This window comes from Ictidomys tridecemlineatus, unplaced genomic scaffold (assembly GCF_052094955.1).
Source record: "Ictidomys tridecemlineatus isolate mIctTri1 unplaced genomic scaffold, mIctTri1.hap1 Scaffold_398, whole genome shotgun sequence".
Classification (NCBI taxonomy): Eukaryota; Metazoa; Chordata; class Mammalia; order Rodentia; family Sciuridae; genus Ictidomys; species Ictidomys tridecemlineatus.
In genome coordinates, this window is record NW_027522592.1 from 33,652 (window position 1) to 55,747 (window position 22,096).

The window sequence follows — 22,096 nt, forward strand, 5'->3', positions numbered from 1 at the left end:
GTGGGCTCTTCCCATAGGCTACTAGCCCAATCCTTGTACATAGGACTTCCTGGACCTGCCATTGCTCTTTGTGGAGCTGCACTTCTCTCCAAGTGAAAGGACCCCACTACCTGCATACAGATGCAATCTCATCCCACAAGTTGGGAGGAATGGGACAATAGCCTCCAAGATCCTAGGTCTGCCCGAGGATGCAGGCGGCATTGGGAATGGCCTAGGCACAAAACCTAGAGGCTTTGGTCTGGATTGCCAGGGCCCAAATCAGACCCAGGAACATGACCACACACAGGAGTGACGAAAGATAGCCATGAGAGCTCCTGGCCTCCAGAGGCTCAGTGCTGGCTGGGGTGTACGAGGGCACCTGTTCCGCCAAGGGTGGTCATTGGGTTACCTGGACATTTAGTGTGCTTGCTCCACATCCATACTGACTCTGCAGAGAGACCCTCTCAGCTCCTTGTTCAAGGAACATGCAGAACCTCATACTGGTGTCCTGCTCCATAGAGGCCAGCATCCCATACAGAGGAACCTGCCACCTAGGTCCTGGCCTGTTCTCATCTGTCACCCATACCTGCCTCTGCCCTTCTGGACTGCATGCTGCCACCTGACACACAGACTCCCTCAGACATGGCGGTGGACAAGCTGCTGCTCTCCCTCATCTCAGCTCCAGCCCTTCACACTGACCTCTTCCTTCTTGATTCCCATCTATCCTCCTGATCATCCAGAAGCTCCAAATTCAAGAGGGCATGAGTAGTTCATGGTATTGGACCAGTGTCTGCTCCCCACCCAGGTGTAAGCACCAGGGGACACCCCTGCTCCCAGGCTTACCAAAACAGTCTTGGCCATCTTTGGACTTTGTGTTTCTAAGTGGACACGAATTAAGCAGGTGTCTCCCACCTGCTTGTGGGAAAGCGGCCTGGAGGACTTGCAGGTTGATTCTGAGAACTGTGGGGGATGGAACATCAGCAAACCCAGAAACAGAAAGCCACCCCAGCCTGTCAGTTGGCTCTATGGGCTTCTAGCACATATGTCCAGGTGCTCAGGCTTCTCATTTCCCCAGGTGGGAGTGGAATGGCAGCACAAGTACAGCTTGAATAAGGTAGGTGTTTACCTCCTTTCCCTTGACCTCGCGGCGTTTCCTCACGATGAAATAATATTTGATTTGTGGATTCATGGACAGATACATCAGTGAGTGGTCAGGGACCTTGATTTCTGCAGAGCAAAGTGGAGAGAATTGTTAGGTGGCACTCAAGGATTAGACCACAAAACACCCACAACCCCTGAGAGTCTCCGCCAGGGCGAGCCTGCACCAGAATTGAGAGCCCTCCTATCCAGCTACAGTGCCACCAAAGACTCCCTCAGTGATTCTTCCCTGGAGAAGATGATGTACAGGATTCTAAACCAAAAGAGCACCTGGCAATGGAAACAGCACCTTGGGCCCAGAACTTCTCAGTGCAGGTTGGATCTGCCAAAGGGACACTGCCAGGATCTGCATCAGGATTGGCAAAGGCTCCTGTGCTTAGGCCTTTCTCCCCAGGGCAGCCATGCTCACACATGGGCATTCAGGGAAGCGTTGGATGGTGGGGGAATTCATCCCCTTGCCCTGGATGAATCCACTCATGGATGAATACACGGAGGGGAGGTGGTATCCATCAGAGGTGTGTTGGGCATGGACATGGGAGGACTTGAGCAGGGTGGTGCCCTGGAGAACTCTATTGTTTTCTAGGATCGCTCTCCTTCCCCTTGTTTCTCATCAGGAGCTGTCTGCTTGGTACTTTTATTCTGGTTCTTGTTCTACTTCTGGCTCTTCTTTCTGTCCTGCATCTTCTTGTAGTTCTTTCTGGGTCTTTTTCCTGTTCTTACATGATTCCTTCTTGTTCTTCTTCTTGTGTATCTCCCTCCACCCTTCCTTCTGTTCACCTCCTTCTTTTTCTTCTTCTGCCTCCTGCTCTTTATCGTGTGATCCTCTCCCCACTCAGGAGTGTCTCTTTCTCCTCCTCCTCCTTCTCCTTCTTTCTCTGGCAATGGTGGGGCGTCCTGAGGAGTTCAAATCTATCACACTCTTCTGCCCAGATGCAGCCTCTGTTCAGTAGTCCAAGATGAAATCAGTTCTCAATCAATGGCCAGGAGTGAAACCAAGACCAAAGACAAGTGACTTCCTTTCTTTGTCATTGTCACAGTCAGGAAAGACTGAATAACAGACACCGCATTCTGGATAGGCTTCTACCTGTGGTAGTCAGCACCTCATCTGGACCAGGATTGCTAAAATAGATTCCACCTCCATAAAGCTTCCCCAATGAAAACAAGGTTTCCAAAATCTAGGAGAGGGCCAGCATCACTGCCACCCTCCTGCCATAAGGCATAGATGCCATCACACCTAGTGGGTTCCAGGCCCCCCGTAGTCCTCCCTTGTGAGTAAAAGACGTCTGAAATCACCTTTGTAGATTCTCGGTTTGGTAATTCCTTTTGACTGGCTTATTTTTTTACTAGGGATAAAGCCAGAGGCACTTAAGCACTGAGACCATTCCCAGGCCTTTTGACTTGGGTACAGGGTCTCCCTAAGTTTCTGAGGCTGTTTGGAAATCCCCTTCCCCCTGCACTGCCTCCCAAGTCCCTGAGATTCGCAGACACTGCCCCTTGCCCAGCTCCTTGCACCTCAGTCTTCCTCATGTGTGAGACAGAGCCAACTCAAATGAGGCAGTGTGTGAAAATGGGAAAACTCACTTACGTGCTCGACAGATGGTGGGTTCTACTGTGGACAGGCTGGGATGGTGGAGGCTAGGAGTGTCGGGCTCACAAGAAAGGAAAGAGCACTGGCATTGTGGACAGCTCAGCATTGTGGCCTCTGTTCTTCAGATGCCCTTCTTTGTTGCTGGAAGGAATAATAACCTGGCCATTCTGATATCTTCAGGAGATGGGCACCCAGGCACAGAGGACTTGGAATTGTTCCAAAAAGAACCCAAACAGGCTGTCCCCTGGCCTTGACTTCCTCTTCACTGAGTCCTGTTCCCAGTTGCTGCAATCCTGACATTCTTGAGTAGGCAGGACTTCTCATATCCTGGCCATGGATTGGGACCTGTGCGGCTTCCGTCCATAGCAATGCTGATCCAATCAGGACCCATGCTCTGCTCCTCTTCATTTGAAGGCATCCTTATCAGTGAGCCATAAACCAAACTGATGATAGATTGAGCCTCTCTCTGCCTTGCCCTCATCGATATTAGCTTTGCATTGCCAGACCAGGTCCAGGGGAGAACACATTTAGAGAGGTCCAGCAGCCGCCTGGGGCCTCATTGAACTCGTCCACACTGGACACGCCCATCACTGCACTTGGTTTCCTGCACCAGGCCCACCACACTCTGGCTATTTTAGGGCCAAGGCCCACTTTCTCTTGGCTGTGAGTTATCCTGAGCCCACTGTGGATCATGTCTCCCCACTGTCTGATTGTCCTACTTACTGTCATGCAGAGACATCATTCTCAGCAGCTCAAAGTTGTCCACATCCTCATGCTGCAACAAATTTTGGTCCAAGGCCCTGCGGATGAGGCTTGTCACCCTCTCCTGACACGTCACCTAGATCAGGGTGGGACAAATGTCATCAGAGAATGGCTTTTAGAGGAGCTACCCAGAAGACTGTGGTCAAACATTCAGGAGAAATGTTAGCTACATATACAAGGGCACAATCTTGTTATCCTGCTACCTGAGTGTGGCCTCCATATACCGCCTGGGTTCTTGCAACGTGCTACTAGAACAATCCTGGTACAAATATCTGCCTGTACCTGCCATCTCCCCTCCCCCTGGGGAGCCACATTCCACTCAGGTCAAAGGACCAAACTGCCTATGCACAGACACACTCTCATCTCACTGAGATGACAGCAATGGGCCAGGGATCTGCGCACCAAGTGTGCTCTGGGATGCAGGCTGCCTTTGTGGGTGGAAGAGGCAGATGCACTGAAAATTTTGGTCCTGACTGCCACTACACAAAACAGACTCAGATACAAGAGTGTGCACTTGAGTGCTTCATGATAGCCTGGAGAGGCCCTGGGCTCTGGAAGCTCGGTGCGGGTCTGGTTCTAATGATGTACTTGACTCAGCACTGGCAGTCACTGAACATGTCTCCTCTGCAGCTGGACACCTGCAGCATTAGCGTGTCTACTGCACATCCATAGAAATTCTGCCAAGAACCCCTTTAGCTCCGTATTTACATACATGCAAAGACTGACATTCCGAAGTTTGGCATGACCCCCCAGGTGATCCCGACCCCAAATTTTCACACCTAGTCATGCTAAGGAGGTTCTCTTCCCTGCCACCAGGAACACACCCCCTCCTACACATGTGACAAGTCACTGCCAGCTCCGCTGCTCCAACCTCACTCATTGAGAATACCAAGTTCTAGGCACTGCAGCCTGCACCCTGGACATATCTCTGCCTTCATCTGTCCACAGCACTTCCGTCTGCACTTCTGGCCTGCCAAACCCACAATACACAGGCCCACTCACCGCTGCAGCTGGGCATGCTGAGGCTCTCCCCACTCAGGTCAAGCCCTTAAGACTGACCTCTCTCTTCTTAATTTCCCACCACAGCCCCAGGGTTAGCTGTGTCTCCTGCCTTCCACTGTGGGGACACCCAGGAGGCAGCCCTGCTGTCGGGCTTACCAGGATGCGCTTTGTCTCCCTCAGGCTCTGTCCCTCTAGGAGGACGTGGACAAAGCGGCTGTCTTCCACCTGCTCGCTGGAGTGAAGCAGTGAGGAGCTGCTACTGGTGACTTTTCTCACGCACCACTCATTGGTTTGGGTGGCCTGGGGCAATGGTCCTGCAGCCACCGCAGAGCTGCTGCTCACAGCTGCTGGGATCCTGGATGCCACTGCCACAGAAGGCTCCAAGAACTGTGGGGGATGACAACATCAGCAAAGCCCAGCACCTGCACCCCACCCAGCCTGGCAGTTGGCTCTGTGGGCATTCTACAACATCCATCCAGAACCTGAGGTTCTTGTCCCCTTGGAGGATGTGGAGTGGCACCAGGAGTAAAGACTGAAGAAGGTGGCTGTTTACCTCCTTTGGCTTGACTTTAAACAACTTGCTGGCAGCTGTTTCCTGAAGAAGAAAGTTATAATCCACTCTGCCATCCAGGGCGTAATATACGTTTCCATCAGCAGGGATCCTCAGCTCTGGAGAGGCAGGGGCAGAGGCGTGGTAGGTGACACTCAAGTAATACACTACCCAACATCCCCCACAACTGAGAGCCTCTGCCAGCTCAGGTCTCACACACAGACCTGAGAGCCCCCGAATCCAGCTACTGTTGCACCAAAGACTCCCCACTGATTCCTCCCTGAGGACCCTCTATGCACAGGAGGTCCCCTACAGGAACACCTTTCAAGGAAATAGCCCCTTGTACCCCAGACCTTCTTAGTTCACGTTGGACCCACCAAAGACAAACAGCTAGAGTTTGTATCTGGATTGGTCCCCAAAGACTCATGTGTTCAAATTTTTCTCCCCACTGCAGCAATGATCACAGGTCGGTTTATGGAAAAGCACTTGATGGTGGGTGCCTCCACCTTGCCAGTGGATTCATCCACTCATACAGGGCTACACTAATTGGAGGGGTATGGTTTGGAGGTGTGTTGAGCGTAGGTGGAGGATGTCCACAGCAGGGCTGTGCCATCCAGAGATATATATTTCTCTTGAGTTCCCCACTTCTGCATTTTCTCCTCATGAGTATAATTCTCATTCACATTTTTAATCAATTTATTGTTATACTTCTTGTTCGGCTTGTGTTTCTCCTTCTTGTTCTTGTTCTTCTTCATCTTCTCCTCATGCTTCTTCTTAAAGTCATCTTGACCTTCTTATTCATGGTCTCCTCCTTCAACTTATTTTCATTTTTCTACTTCTCCTTCTCCTCCTCCATGTCCTCCTTCTCCTCGTCCTCCTCATCCTTGTCCTCCTCCTCCTCGTCCTCCTCCTCCTCTTTCTTCTTCTTCTTTCTCTCTCTCTCTCTCTCTCTCTCTCTCTCTCTCTCTCTCTCTCTCTCTCTCTCTCTCTCTCCAAGAAGAGTTTACAAGCTGTGAAGGGTTCTATTCTACCACACTCTTCTCTCTAGAAATGGCCTCTGGTCCTAAGTAAACTCAGTTTGCAATGAATAGAAAGATTGGAAGCCAGAAATGATTCTTCATTGAACTGCTTTTCTCATGTACTCATCTAGGTCAGGAAAGGCCACCAAAGTAGGCACCCTGTGGTTGTCTGTCTTCTTTGACACAAGACAAAGAAGCCTCTCTTCTTGGCCCCTTGTGGATAATAGCTTTGCAATGCCTCCTCAGGCCAAGGAAAGAACACATGATAGGCAGGTCCACAGCCCCTGGGGAACATGAAGAACCTGCAGATTTATGCCCCATCATTACACTTTGTTTTATGCACAAGTCCCACCATACTCATCCTGGGCACTGGGTCAATGCACACTGTGTTCTGGCTCCCAGTTATCGTGAGCCCACTGTGACTCACTGCTCCCTACCCTCTGATGGTTCCACTTACTCTGATGGTTCGAGAGAATTTGCAGAAGCTCGTAGTTTTCTGGGTCCTCCTGCTGGAGCAAGTGTGCATCTAAGGCCCTGCGGATGATGACTGGAGCCCTGTCCTGGCAGGTCACCTGAGCAGGGTTGGAGAAAGCTCATCAGAGAGGGAATTTGGGAGTAGCTACCCAGAGGACAGTGCTCAAGGACAATCAGAGACAAGTGAGCTCTCAACACAAGGGCACCATCTTGATACCCTGCTACCTGAGGCCTTCATGTGATCATGTGGGGGTCTTCCTATGAGCCTCTAGTCCAATCTTGGTACAAGAGTTTGCTTCAACCTGCTATGCCCTACAGGGACAAGGGAATAAGAACCAAAAGACTTTGTACAGACACACTCTAGTCCCATCAAGATGGGAGGAATGGTCCAGTGCACTTCCATATCCCTGCTCTGGTCTGGGATGCAGCTGCATTTTTGTATGGACCAGGCACAAACCCTAGGTGCTTTGGTCCTGACAGCCAGGGCACAACACACACTAGGACTCTTTAATGATAGGCATGGAAGCTGCTGGGCTCGAGAGTGTCAGTGCTTGCTAGGGTGTCAGGAGGTTCGGACCCAGCAGGTGCAGTGGTTCAACATAGCTCCCCTGGAGGTGGACACCAGAGTCTCATGATGGATACTCCACACCCAGGAAAATTCTGCAGAGAGAGCCGCTAAATCTCTATTCACATACATGCAAACTAGGACACTAATGGGGCCCTCCAAGGCCCCCAGTTCTCTGTGACCCACACCTACCCACCCTAATCATTCTACAATGGCTCCCTTCCCTTCAACCAGCAACATATCCCCTCCCACACACAAGAAAATGACTGCCAACTCCTGTGCTTCAACCTCCACGGTTCAATATACTCCTCCTCAATACCAAGGTCAGTAGAGGATGGCCTGTACCCTCGATATTTCTCTGACCTCCTCTGAACCCAGCACTCACTCCTGCACTTCTGACCTGCACATCCCAAAACACGCAGGCCCACTCGCACCCAGACCTGGCATGCTGCTGCTCTCCCGCCTCTCTCTTGCTCACTTTCTGCTCTCCTTCCTGACCTTCCAGAAGCTCCAGTTCAAGAAGACAGGCCTAGTCCAAAGTGTTTGCTGTGGACTCGGTCTTCCCCACTGTGGGCTCCCAGGAGACTCCCCTGCTCGAGGACTCACCAGGATGCTCCTATACTGTGTTGTCCTTTCCTTTTCCAGGTAGACGTGAATGAGGCACCTGCCTCTCATCCGCTTGTTATATTGGGGCCTTGGGGAGGACCGAGTAGAGACCCCTGATGTCCTGGAGTCCGGCTCTGCCCCTTCCCTGGGAGAAGGCTCTGGCTCTGGGGTTGGCTGAGGAGCCGTGACAGGAACTGAGCTTGTAGCTAGAGGAGAAAAGATGCCAACATGACTGCCTTGCCCTGACCTTCCCACAGACAGACAATACCTCTGCTGCCAGGAAGAACTCAGGCCCTTGGCCCACACAGGACCTCTTTGCAGACTGGGGTCACTTCCTGAATGGACAAAGGCTTGTCCTAATTTCCAGCCCAACACCAGGCATACAGACTCCCTGCAGTGGGACAACAGTCGGACCTTTCCTCATATACCCTTAGGTACTCACCACAGTCCGCCTGGCTCTCAGGCTTTGCCTGGCTTGATTTGCCATCTTCAATTGCGGCCAGGAGGTGGTGTGCTTGGTGTTCCAGGTTCAAGCCTCCCAGCAGGAGCCACATGGATAGCAGCTGCTGCAGACTCAGAAAGCCTGGAGGCTGATGGGAAGCCTCGGAGTAGAGGTTCACCCAGGTCCCCAGGAAGGAAGGTGAGGCACTGTGGGGAGGAAGGTGTGGAGTCAGCAAAACCCTGGCCTTGCCTTCACCACGGCCTCCAGAGAAAACCTCTGACCCTACACTGGGGAGAGCAGTCTTTCCTCAGCCTTCCCAAGTCAAATCACCTTGCAGGTCCCTATTCTGGAAACAGGAGCCCACCCTCTTGACCCCAAGCCCATTCCATGTTGAAGTTGGTCCAGGGGTCCACCATAGTCACTGAAGAGGACAACGTGCACTTATGCCCCATGGAGTCAGGGATGCAGTCACATGTAGGATATGTACTCATGGCACCTGCGGTTTGAGGCTGACCCCCATGAAAAGGGACACAATGGCAGTCATTTGCACCCTATTTTTCAATGAATTATGAAATGTGACTGGAAACGTGTCTTCACACAGTGGGTGCTTTCTCCATGTTCATCAGTGAATGAGCCCAAACTGCTGATTCCCACATATCTCTGGGTGTGGGAGCCGCCATGTCCAAAGCCCCTGTCCAGCTATGTCCCAGCTAGGATGCTCTGTCCCACTATGGAAATTAACATGTCTTTATTAACCCAAAAGTGCTTTTCCCAAGGCCTGAGTTTTGAGACGCCTCTGGCACAGATCTACGTTCTTCACAAAGCCAATATCACACCAGAAAGACCACCTGGCCTCGCTGAGTCCACCTGGGAATGAGCTCAGTGCACACCATTGAGCTGTGGTGCCTAGTGTGTGGGGACTGCTCCACGGACCTCTGTGGATCAGCTGGAGTCAGGATGGTTTCTCTGCCTGAGAGCGGAGTTCACTCCCCTTGCAAGGCTGTGGCAGGCACCTCCAGGACTCGTCCCATTCGGGACTGACATTCCACTATGAGTGTGGTCCTCTATCTCATTAGGTATCACAAACCTTTGGGTCCCTGAGAGGTACATGGCAGCCCCAAGACCCAGGCATGAGGGGGCTACACACTTGGGCTTGGTGGTCTGGTGCTTACCTTGGGAACAAGAGATCCAGCACCTGATGGGTGGGGATGGAATCCCAGGAGATTAACCCCATGTTGCCGCTGCAATGTAGGTTCCTCCCACAAATGACAGGCAGGAGCTCATTCCTAAGCTGGTCCTGCCTGTAAGGTTCAAGGCTCTGTACCCTGAAGGGCTCCTCCGTGTTCTCATCATTTTCACCCTGTGTTGGGACCAAGAATGTTGGTTTAAAATGGAAATGGTGACAAACAGAAAAATGACTTGTGCCAATACACTAGAGTCAAAGCACAATGGGACAGTTCCCATCAGTACAAACACACACCCACACACACACACACACACACACACACACACACACACACACACAGTCAGAATAGGAGTCCTGGGCCATTCATCAGGGATCAGACTAGAGGGCCTGCTGGGTTCACCTGCCCTGTGCTACTCACTGTTACTCTTGAGCTCCTCTGCGACAATCGCCAGAGGCTCTGGCGTCTAAGATGAAGCCTCACCCAGTGCATCCACAAAAGGGCTAGTTGGCCCCCCTGAGATTCCTGGGAGCCTGAGGCTCGGCATTGTTTGCAACCACAGGAGAACATCCTTCTCCCTCCAGTTTCTCCAACCAAATGAGCTCGGATGGCTTGGTCAGTTAAGTGGGTGCCTGGATACCAGGGTTCCATGTTCTGTTTGATCCATTGTCAAGGCAATGATGTCATTTCCTGTGCCCATACCTGAGCCTCTTTTCACATAAGACCACTTTCAAAAGCCCTATGAGCTGCTGATTTCTCCTCCATGCCTAAACATCTCAGGTGCGCAGGTGTTCACCAACAACTACCCAAACATCCCCACCAGCATCTGCCCTGCTTGGTGCCACTAGAGTTCCAGCTTGGAGCCTTCAAAAATGCATTCACAACCAGTCCTTCCCTCTCAGCAGCTTTTGGACCCTGGTCCCATCATTGTGCAACTCATGGTGTGCCCAGTCTTTTCTGGAAAGTAGGGTAGCATCTAATCTCTAGGGTTTATTGTGTCTATTGGCCCATAACACCCTCTATTCTCTCTGAAACCAGAGATGGGACTCACAGGTGGCTAAAGCACAAATGTAGAGATGGGACAATCACAAGAAGGGCAGAGACAAAGAATGCACCCCAACTCAATCAGGCCTGTGTCCCACACAGGGACGTGGCCAATGTCCGTCCCATCGTGGCTGCAGTTCCCTCTCTACACCATGGCAAGTTGGAGGGGACTGAGATGCAGAGGCTGCTCCCCTCTGCCATACAACTTCCCAAGGCTTCTCCTAAGATTTCAAAAGGGCCAAGTGTGTCTAGTGTTGGGGTCTCACAGAGACTCCGAGGTACCACAGCATCCTGCTGCCCAGAACCGGTTCACCCCTCACCTCAAGGGGGCTCAGCCTCTGCATTCATGGGAATTGAAGTGGGTACAGGTGATGGGATATCACCTCCAAGACTGAGTTATGCCAAGTCTATGACCCCTGTCTGCATCCCTGTCTCCAGCACCACTCCCTTCTCTCTCTTTCCTCCCCAGAGCAAACAAATCCATTTAGCAAGTGTGTCCTGTGATAAAGACATGACAGTCACCCATCCTCTCATTGCAAAAACACTGAGGCTCAGCCAACATGGATCCTACCAGGAACACAGGCATAAACTCAGAGTCCGATCCTCCCAGCCCAGCCTCAGTGGAGCCTGGACTCCCAGCCTCCTGAGTCAAGGAAACAGAGGTGCCTAGCCGAGCCACCTTGGATGCAGCCACACACAAACTGAACTCATCAATGCCCCTTGCTCTCAGTTGTGAGTAAGAGGGGAGGTGGTGTTTCACAACCCTGGACATCAAGTGCAGTCTCCAGGCTTTGGGGTGTGCCCTGGCCTCTCTCTATCTGCCCAGGCCCTCCAACTCACACTGGCCTTTTACCCAACCTCCTCCTAGGGCCAAACTCAATCCTGCCTCTCAATTTCTTCTGCCTTCCCCAACACACTGCTCTGCAAAATGAGCAGGGCTGGCTCTCTGTTATCATGCTGGTGTCAGCAGCAATGCCACCCCACTGACATAATTCTGAGTCCCAACCTAGGCACTCCAGCTGTCCTTGCCACATGTGGCCCTGTTTGGGCTCTGGCTCTTGCTCTTTTCTTTCATGTGCATGTGTTTTGAGGTTTTGAGTTTCTCCCACTGCAGAACTGCAGCTGTGGCAGGGTAGAGCTCATGAAGGTGACATTCTGAGCCACATCCAATCCCATCAGGACTGTGAACTGGGGTGATGCTGGAACACAGTGATGAGTGAACACATGGGAGGTGGTTGGACCCACCTTGCCTCTGAGTGGTTTCCTTTCAGGACAGGAATGTAGGGATGGGAGCCCCTGGCGTGGGGTGCTTTGCACAAGGCGTGACCACGGGCTCTTTCCTGGCAAAAACTGGCTCCACTCAGCATGGAGAGCACTGTCATTCCTGGTGGCTAACAACAGCCCTGGACCCCAGAAAGGAACCCACACTCAAGATTAACGTCTGAGTGTGCGTGTCCTCGAGGAAATGAGGTCTCCTGATCCCAGGTGCAAAGGGGTAAGTCCTCTAACTCCAGGGGCCATGAAGGGACATCTGAGATTCCCTTGTCCTTCTTTCCCTCTCTGAACCCATGGTGTCCTCACACTAACCACAGTTAGGACCCTGGCCTCATTCCCCAGTTGGGATCATTAGGCTCCATAAAGGACAGTCTCTAAGATGCTCAGTAAACCACCACCCTCTGCACAACCCATAACCCTATTCACCCAAGAGGCAAGAGGATTTCTATTCAGGAAAACCAGGACAGGGAGAGCCTTTCTCAAGGACACAAGGACATTAGTGAGTGAGGGAGTGATTAATGGATGGAGAACTATTTCCACCACCAACTTCCAGGAGCATATATGGCCCTTTGGGCACAGGTACGGACCCTTTTTTTCCAATCAACTTTTTCAGAGAAGTGAGGCTGCCTTCTAGATGGCACCTCCACACTAAGGGGGTCTCCTACTTCTTCCACATGTACATATTGCAACGGGCCTCCCACTGTGCATCTGAGAACACTCTGTGGGCATCTGTAGCCTTTCAAGACCCCAGAAACCATGCGGGCACCCCAGCACCAGCAGAGCATTTGTGCACATCACAACAATCACCCCGGGTGAGAACTCTCCGTTCCACTCTGTACTAGGCCCTGCCATCTGTACTGATCAGTCCAACCCCTCTCCTTCCTGTTTCTTGATTATACTACCATGGTTCCCACACATGGATGCCAGGGTGCTTGTGGCCCCCCCAACCATTTGAGTTCCAGGAACAGTGGAATGTGTTTGGGAACTTCTGGATGACGGGAAGTCCCACCCTCCAGGGTTTCATCTTCAATGTAATGAGTGCAGAGGGAGCCAGGAGGGCTCTGTCAGGTAGAGAGAGGTGGGAGCTGATGGAGCCTCAACTAAGTGCCCAGGACTCTGGGTTCAGAGCTGGTGTTATGTGGAATTGTTGAGGGACGTGAAGAAAACCCAGCTCACTGTACGCAGAGACAGCAGATGCCCTCACGTGGTCAGGCTGCTGTGCTAATCAGAGCCCCGAGATGTTCCACAGGTGTGCAGGTGGGGAACCCACGTGCCAGCCCAGGCTGTTCCTGAGCACCTCTACCTGGATTCGGAGCACGTGACTCTGCATCAGCGTCCTCACATCAATGTATCCCGGCCCCCCACCCCAAAAGTTCTCTCAGAGACAGTGAGGTTCCACTGCTCTGGACTTGCCCTTTTCTCTGGGATTCTGGGGTTCCATTAATTAGGAGGTCACAACAATTCTCAGCACACAGGCTGAGCCTACTGAGATCCCAGGAGTATCCAGGCATTGCTTCTATTTATAGTCCATCATGTCCCACCACACTGTGGACACGTATTGCACTCACCTAAAGAAACCACCAGGCCCAGGGCCTTCGTGCCACTGGCCTGCAGACACCTGGAGGAACAGGCAACCTATAGGCTGCGTGGAACCAAAGACCCTAGATCCTGGGATCTGAGCTGGACACACAGCTCATGTGCACACAGTCACCACCGTCACCGAGAGTGCAATTGAAACACCCGCCGAGTTAGCAGTGGACCTGATATGCCCACGAGTGGGGGTGAACTGCATCCCTTGAAAATGATCGTGTCCAGAGAAAGGCAAATTTTGTAGGATTTCACTTATCTCAGATTCTCAATTATCAGGTTCATAAAAAGATAAAGTACAATGTTCTTTTCCTGGGCCTCAAGGGCACTAGAATTCTGCATTGATGGCAAGAGTATGTCCACGTGACTTCTGGAGATGCATGGTGGTGACGCCTATACACCAACATGAACATGCTTAATGCCACTCAACTGTGTCCTCCAAAATGGTTTAATTACAAAACAGATGTTCGGTGTCAATTACCACAATGTAAACCCTTGGGAGACTGCTGATTGACTCATCTTAGCGTAAGTCAATGAATAAAGGTCCTAAGGTGCGAAGCTACAAAATGAGGGATGAGCATGGATGAGGATGGGCGGGAGAATCCTCCCCCTCTAACACAATTAGGGAAGGATGTGCTGCCCTCAAGTGGCTGGGGGGCCTGGGATCCTGCCACAGAGGGCGATTCCAAACCTCACATCCCCTGACCCAGGCCAGAAGACCAGGTAGAGTCCAAGGACCCTGGGGTGGCCCAATGGCAATAAAGGTCAAAAGGAACTGGGATCTGCCTGGACCCTCAATCCCCTACTCTGAGCAGGGCTGCATTATGAGGCCAGAGGCCATCCACAGCAATCTGCCTTTACAGGAAAACAGGGACTGCAGGCTGCCTCTGGCTCACTGACTCAGGATGGTGTTTTCATAAAGCAAGACCACTTCCTCACATTTGACCAGCAGCTCATGCGCTGACAGCACAATGGCTGGCTTGACTCAGGCCCTGAGAAATGAAATAGAAAATTCATAGCAAACCCATCTTCAGCTCTTCCACATCATCAGGGGGTGTGATTCATTTCCATCAACAAAGATGTCTGAAATGATGTCTAAACATGCTGGGGACTCACCTCCGTGTGGAACTTTTCAGGAAAAAGGGGATCAAATCTCATGAAGCAACTCTTCTCTCCTCTAGCCCATGGGCAATGCAAGGAACCTGCATGTTACCAGAGGCTCACTCTCTCTTCTCATGTCTTCTGGAAAGGATTCATGAATGCTTCCTTCAAGGTGAAGCAGAAGCCTGCATTCCCAGCTGCACAGAAGTGTTTGAGGGCAGTGTCTCCCTTAAAACCCAAGAAGAAAAACAGGTCATTAAACAGGCACATGGATTAGAGTACATGATCAATGATCCCTCCTCCCTGAAGCCTTCCACATGCCCACCTTCCACATTCACAGAGAAATGCTTGGCCATTCTCAAGACCAGGAGACCATGATGCTCATCACCAGGAAGTCAATAGGAACATGAACAGAGCAGCATGGATTGCACAAGGTGGCACACCAAGGATCTGCAGCACAGCTGCTAGAACACCAGAGCTGAACTTCAGTATTGACTTTCTGCCACCTGCCGAGTACGATGGTAATGTCAAGCACAACATGCAGATATGCAAGTAGTGGGTGACACGGTGCATCCATTCACAGAAGTGGGCAACATCTTCATTGGAACAAGGAAGTATCTTATCCTTACTCATCAAAATCATCACAAAGAATAAAATGGATGCAAGACTTCTCATTTCACTATCATGTAGCTGTTGGATTTCCCTATTAAATAATACCTCCTCCAAAATAAAAAAATATCTCAGATATGTGTCAACTATTCGATGGATGACATTTTAAAAACTAGGCCTTTCCTTCATATTTATGTATGCTATAGCCCTGCCTAAGGCTCTTTGAGAAAGGAGCACATAGAATTGGATCTTTGAAAATCTCACATTTGCCGGTAAATATTACCGACAATGTCAGGCATGGCGAAGTGAAAAGTGGGACTTTGGATACTCAAAGAATGCTATGTTGTGAGATTGGTGTCTCTGACTCATAGACAGCATGTGGTTTCTATGAAAGCTGGTGAGGGAGCAGGAGTAACGAAGCTCATGGAACAGATGACCTCAGGGAATACTGACAGATAGGCCAAACTGGAGAACATGTTCCAGCTAACATTGGTATTTGGGCTCCTGAGCCCAGTCCTGTTTTAAAAAAAGTTGCAGACAGGCAGTGTTCATGTACAAAATGTCTACCATGTAAAAGTGGGTAATTGAAATGTCATCTAGGTACACATCTGATAGAATGGTCTGCCAACCTATGGATTTCATTCTAACAAATAAAAAGAAAAACACAGACATGAGACAGAAAGATAAAACCTTGTCTTCACCAGGATGCCTAAAAATAAGTTTTATTTGCCTCATGCAAAGAGCTTTCAATAGAACTTCTGATTTCTGAATGAACCCATTCAATTTTATAATGCACAGATCATAAGGTTTTCTTTACAGAATATTCTCTTCTTCTTCTTCTTCAAGCCTCACATAGAAAATGTCTCACAGGACATAGGAGGGGAATGACCCAAAGGATGAGAGAATGGCTGGCACCGTTCTCAAATGTGCCCATGTAGCCTAAAGTTTGAAGGCACCTAATTGTACTCTAAAACAATGATGAACCTATTTGATCCATTAATTAATAAATAGCAGGGCTTTACCACTTGAACCAAATCACAGAAAAATGGAAACAGATGATCGAATTCCTCTTCTCCCATCACCTCCTGGCCCAGACTCTCCCCAGAGGTGGCTCTGGTCATCTGTCTATTAGGGAGTCACCCGTGGTCCCCTATCTCTCAGAAAAGAAAATCACCTCAGCTACTGTCCCTAAAGCCAAGTGATGGCTGCGGTTTCCACACCGTGTGGATCTGGAGAGATGCACAGTGCCGCTGGACCAGCCTATGTTCAGGGCTGTGTCTGTGTCCCACAGCTGAAACATGTGGTCCAGGGTCTTCTTTCCACCCACAGGTCCTAAGAACTTGCAGTCAGCACGTGCCTCCTTATTCACTGTGGCCACAGACTTCCTGCCAATGGCCATTGCATTGTACACGTCTTATAATTTAACACGGCATTGAAATGAACTTCCTTCTGGGAGCTTCCCAGGGCACGTCCCAAGACCTGAATTTCTGTGTTGTAGGGAGCATAGCATTCGTGCATTTTTTAAGTTTCATGGATAATGTTAAATGTGCCTCCAAAGTGTATGAAAAAAGCTTATCTTCCTATCCCCTCCCAGCACATATTATCAACATCCTTAATTTGGGTAAAAAATAAATAAATAAAACACATCATTTGAGCCTGTGTTCATCTTCTTGCCAGCTGTGTTCCAGTGACCTCCTCCCGTGCATAGTGCTCATCTGTGTTTCTCCTCGTGCCTCCTGTTCTACTGGGTTGCCATTTCCTCCCAATCGGTCCCTCTGTTTTGACAATGTTTGGGGCATATTTCGTTGGAGAGTAGTTTCTAACGTGGATGGTCAATTGAACCATCTTGACAGCTTTGGGTTTTGAGGATTGAAGCCAACCCTCCCCATTTCTAGGCCACAGCCTCTTCTCCTAGATTTCTACCAGTATTCCAGTAAATATTTCATTGAATTTGGTTGGTCTCTGTGTCTGGGTTCAAGACTTAGGTCCTGCACTTGCTAGCAGGGACATTGTGCTTTCTGGTTTGTTGTGTTGGCTTCTTGGGGACACTGTGAGGATCAGGTAGGCAAGGCAGGTAGAGTGGCTGGCCTAGAGCATGGCCCAGAGGGAGCGTTTGATCAACATTATTTGTAAAATGACAGCTGTCAATTATCACAACCAACATGAAAGGCCATCCTAACAATCATCATTATGAAAATATTGGTCACAATAATGTTTTCTACTTCTATGGTACATCTGTATTATACTCTCCATGAGTGAGGTCACAGGCCATGTGTCATTGTGTGCCTGCTTCTGTCATTTAGCCTGGAGGCCCCTGGCATAGTTTGCGCTTCAGGACTGGAAGCTCTTTTACGATACAGTTTTCAAGTGGCCATTGGTCGCCTGATGGTACTCCATGGGGTCATCTGAGCCTGGCTTGCATCTGGCTCCTGCAACCAACATCCTGTTTTGCTAGAAACTCCATCGAAAGAGGCTTGGAACTCCTGCTCTCTTGTTCATCTCTGAAGTTCTGCCATTTCTTCTCAGATGGCTCCACAAACCTTTCAAAACCCTCCCCTGCTCCAGGGCTTTGAAGCGGTTTCTTTGGAAGCTTCTGCACAGGGTTAAGGACAAGCCATTCCTCACATGCTCCTTCCACAGGAGGAAGAGAGGGGCCAGAGGGGCCACAGGGAGCAACCTCCTGCTCTGTTCCAGGCAGCCACTTCCAGGCTGGGGCTGCAGCCTGGGGCTCTCAGGACGGCTCTGGCTAAGGGGGAAGCCCTACCCAAGCCTGGGTCACAGCCTCCCATGCCCCAGGGCAGCTGGTGAGCACTGGTAAAGGGTGGAGGGGAAGGCTTGCACCCCAGGAGTCGGGTCTGGACAGCATTCAGGTGGGAAGAGACCACTGGTCACCAAGGGGATGTGAAGCAGGGGGTGACCCAGGGCAGCCATGAGATCTCCTCTAAAGACCACTGTGGTCCCAGCACTACAAAGGGACTGAGTGACATTATTACTCTTCCCTGTTTTAAGGACAGAGGTGTGGAAGGGATTCCTGAGAGTCACAGAAAACGTGGCTCACAGGTTTCATTTTGCCATCTAGGAGTGACCTTGGCCGCACTGGTGGCAATTCCCCGGACCTTTGATGAGCCCCCTGGCATCCTCCCAGTGAGTCCTCCCAGGCCCAGTCTCAGGGGCAGACAGCTGCTCTGACTGCTCTCCCTGGACCTGAGGATCACATGGGGTTTTGAAATTCTTTTTGTTGCCGCACTGGGCATTGAACCCAGGGCCTTGCACATGCTAGGCAAGTGCTCTACCGCGGAGCTCACCCAGCCCTGAGGGTGACAGGTTTGGAGAGCATTTGCTACCTGAGTCTTGGTGAGGTGAATCCTCATAGCCCTGAAGTCAGCACGTTTCTCTACCAGCTGCGTTTGCAGGGTTAAGATCTTAGCTTGAGTTTTGTTTTCCCTTATTTCTTCACTTCTCTCTCTCTCTCTCTTTTGGTACCAGGGGTTGAACCAAGGGGTGCTTTACCACTGAGCCACATCCCCAGCCCTTTTTAAAATACTTCATTACAGACAGAGTCTCACTGAGTTGCTCAGAGCCTCACTAAATGGCTAAGGTTGGCTTCAAACATGCCATCCTCCAGCCTCAGCCTCCAGAGTGTCTGGGATTACAGGCATGTACCACTGCCCCCCAGCTCTGCACTATTCTTAATCAGAGAACCTGTGGGGCTATGTTTACTAGGTATGAATTGAGTTGCCCTCCAGAGAAAAGAAAAAGTAACAAAGCACTGCTGTGTGGGCAAATCAGGGATGACCCCAGGACAGGGTCAGCTTTCTCTCCAAGGAAACCCCACTGCCCAAAAGGAGCCCCTTGGCCAACGCAGTGGTGCACTCCTGGAATCCCTGCACCTCGGGAGGCTGAGGCAGGAGGATCAAAAATTTCAAAATCAGCCTTAGCAATGGCAAGGCACTAAGCAAATCAGTGAGACCCTGAGCCTAAATCAAATTCAAAATTGGGCTGGGGATGGGGTTCAGTGGTCAAGAATCCCTGAGATCAATCACTGGTACCACCCCCCGTGAAATAAAAGAGCCTCTGCTAAGGACTTCCATGTTGGCTGAGGCAGCTGCCTACAGTGGGTGTCCTGCAGAATGCAGTCAATCTCCCCAGGCCTGGCCTGTGGGGAGGGGTTGGCCCGGAGACCGGGGGTTAGCCCCCAGCTAATGATCACTTGGTATTGTGGTTTGGATGTCAAATGTCCCCATTGCCCATGTGCTAAAGGCTTGGTCACCAGCCTGTGGCCCTTGGGACATAATGGAAACTTTAGTAGGTGGGGCCTCCTGGAAGGAATGAGATCATTAGGGGTGTGACCTTGAGGGGGATATTGGGACCCAGCCCAGTCCTACCCACCCTCTTCCCAGTTACCCAGAGATGAGCAGCCTCCTCTGTCATGTGCTCCAGCTGCCAGGATGTCCTACTGTGCTGTCACAGGCCCAAAGCAACAGGGCTAAGGTGCCATGGACTGAGACCTATGCAGCCATGAGCCAAAAGAAACCCTGTTTCCTTTTAAGGGGATTCTCTCAGATGCTTTGTCACAGCAACAGAAAGCTGACAGCACCCTTGGTCTGTGCCCCTGCTTTATACATAGGGATGCTGAGGGCCCACAGGAAGCCGAGCAGCCCCAGGTCACATGGTCCCATAAAAACAATTATTATCTATTCATTCACTGACTACATGGCAGGAGCTGGACTCCAGATCTCAGTGTTTGAAAAAGTTGTGTTTCCTTCCTGCCCCTTAGTCCCTCACTCTCTCTTTTTGTATGAATCCAAGAAGGACCTTCAGGAGATTGCAATGCCATCCAGTCATCCTAGCCAGATTTGTACTTGAACATGAAATTCATGGGATGTTTCTGCTTCACATTGTGTTAGTCACTAGTCATCAGAGAGCTCTGTGCTTTCACCTACAGAGTGCCACCCCACTTCCCTGCTGCAAGGGCTCTTCCTGCCAGGTCACCTGCTGGATGGAGGGCACTGCCCAGTGCCCTAGATCTCTCCTGAATGTCCTGTGACCAACCCACTGCAGGCCAGGCAGACATCCACAGAAAAAAACAGCGAGAGGGTCTGGCGCCCCCTTCAGGTACTGTTATATAGATGCCCACAGAACATTCCTCAAACCTGCAGCAGCTTGGACTGCATCCAAATGCAACCACAGGCCGAGCACAGTGCCACCCACCTGTGATAGAGTGACTCAGGAGGCTGAGGCAGGAGGATTGTGGGTTTGAGGCCAGGTTTAGCAACTTATTGAGGCACTGTCTTAAGATAAAGAATTAAAAGGGCTGAGGATGTAGCTCAGTGGCAGAGCCCCTGGTCCAATCCCCAGTACCAAGAGGAGGTGGAGATACCAGAGATGGGAACTTATGAGTTGGGTCAATGGTAACTCCAAGCCCAATGAGACTGAATGCACAGGGGAAGCTTTAACCCGCAAAAGAAAAGGAGGCAGGGAGCTTCAGCTCCAGGTAAAGGACTAGGAATTGAACCCGGGTGCCTTACCACTGAGTACACCCCAATCCTTTTTATTCTTGTTTTGAGAAGGGGTCTTGCTACGTTGCTGAGGGTCTCACAAAATCACCAAGGTTGACCTCAAGTGATCCTCCTGCCTCAGCCTCCCGAGAATCTCTGGGATTACAGGCATGCACCACCATGCCCAGCAAGAAAGGAACTTTTATCAGTGCAGCCACACGGGGAAGGCCGGGGACCCACATCTTAGCCTGTCTTCAGGGGGTGACAATGACTTGGAGCTTTTATAGAGAGGGGAATGAGGGCAAGGGCTTGGGCTTTGCACAGCTGCCAAAGCAGGTGGTCCTGACCAGTTGAGGTCTGTCCATCTTCCCTGGATTGGCCAGGTGGTGCCTTGTCAGGAGAGCTGTGTCACCTGCTTTGGCTCTCAGATGCACATCAATCAGACCTTGTTCCTGGGACATGAAACAGACTGCATGGGGGTGGGGGTCTGGATTCTGAATTAAGAGCAACTTTCTTCTGCTGAAAATAGAGACGGGCTGCAACCCCACGCCCACCTCAGGAGCCAGGAAAGCTAAGATGGGTCCCGCCCTTCCTCAAGCCTGGGCACAGGCCATCTGCCTAGGCATTTTCTGTGTTTTTCCCATTTTTGCTTTTCTTCAGGCCAAGGAAATTCACGGATGTAGATCACTTGGGTTTTGTTTCTATAAACTGTAACCACTTCTGTGGGTCAGGGGCTTCTTCCAAGCCTTCTGGCTGCTTCTCCCCAGTTTGATCAAAGTTCTTCATTTTTTCCTTTTTATTTCTTTTTTTTGCCTGTTCCTTGTGCTGGTGGGCACTGATGCAGCCAGCAGGGTCCAGTAACAAATCCAAGGTGACTCAGGCAAAGGGGATGGATGGGCCATATATTGAGGCAGAGATGCTGCCCTTCTAATTCTGCCTTTAGCCATCCATTGGATGTCTGCGGGTAGAGGTGGAGGGCTGGAGTCCTCCTTACAAAATCCTTACAACTCAAGTCAGCAAACACTGAAAGCCCTGTCGCCCTCAGGGACAGGGCACCAGACAGTTCCTCGGTGCCTCCCAAAGGCTGCCAAGGGAGAAGTCACTTGGGGCCCGACTCCAGGAGGATCATCAAGGGGCGGGACAGGGGGACTTCAGGTAAAAAGCCGCAGCCAGCTCGCCCTAGGACCCCAGCCCTCACCAGCCCCACCGCTTTCCTGGACAGAAAGGTTTCCTCGAGCATCCTCACTGGGTGTCCCTGCAGCAGGGCCCCAAGATTGTTCTGGAAAGGGATCTGTCAGGTGGGAGCGACAGAATCTCATGAAATTTTAAGTACAACAGAATGCCAAATGACTACTCATTCCAGTGAAGACATGCTGCAAATAAGACTTAGAACACGTGCTGCAAACAAGACTTAGAAAAGTGTCCTCAGAGAAGATTCTGTCATTCTGCATTTGTTTCTGAAAGTTGAAGCACACAGTTCTAATGAGCCCAGGAAGAGGTTGATACCCAGTTGAGTTGGCATATGATGTGCCAGAGGTCAGGACTTCAGGGCTGCTGTCAGGTGGTTCCCGGGCTCTTCTGGTCCTCACCTTCACTCAGGGACTTTTTGTTAGTGATGGAGTTCAGCAATGGATTACTGGCCCAGAGACTTGT

The 22,096-nt window shown here is 50.8% G+C and overlaps 1 protein-coding gene across 2 annotated transcripts; it reads right to left on the bottom strand.

Moving 5' to 3' along the window:
* Positions 1–307: 307 nt before the first annotated feature.
* On the bottom strand, positions 308–21,598 carry LOC144373444 (uncharacterized). Of its 2 annotated transcripts, XR_013433133.1 has the most exons (11): positions 20,157–21,594; positions 14,352–14,564; positions 9,318–9,505; positions 8,146–8,351; positions 7,704–7,909; positions 6,516–6,630; positions 5,043–5,158; positions 4,646–4,876; positions 3,449–3,563; positions 2,723–2,866; positions 1,070–1,206 (listed from the first exon to the last, which is right to left on the bottom strand). XR_013433133.1 is itself a non-coding variant. In XM_078036520.1 (10 exons), the coding sequence occupies exons 2-10, from the start codon at positions 14,391–14,393 to the stop codon at positions 1,043–1,045; spliced, it is 1,383 nt and encodes a 460-aa protein (XP_077892646.1). In that variant the 5' UTR covers positions 14,394–14,564; positions 20,157–21,598; the 3' UTR covers positions 308–1,042. The 2 variants fall into 2 exon arrangements, 1 of the variants encoding a protein (XP_077892646.1); XM_078036520.1 differs by lacking the exon at positions 2,723–2,866 and having other exon boundaries at positions 308–1,206; positions 20,157–21,598.
* Between the last annotated feature and the right edge of the window lie 498 nt (positions 21,599–22,096).

Bases quoted from the DNA above. Each gene is read 5' to 3' on its own strand.
- LOC144373444 (XM_078036520.1), bottom strand. From the start codon at position 14,393: ATGAGATTTGATCCCCTTTTTCCTGAAAAGTTCCACACGGAG. The intron at 4,877-5,042 runs GTAAACAGCCAC...CATCCCCCACAG, and splicing joins TTAAAGTCAAGCCAAAGGAG to TTCTTGGAGCCTTCTGTGGC. The intron at 1,207-3,448 runs GTAAGTAGGACA...TTTGCTCTGCAG, and splicing joins AATGATGTCTCTGCATGACA to AAATCAAGGTCCCTGACCAC.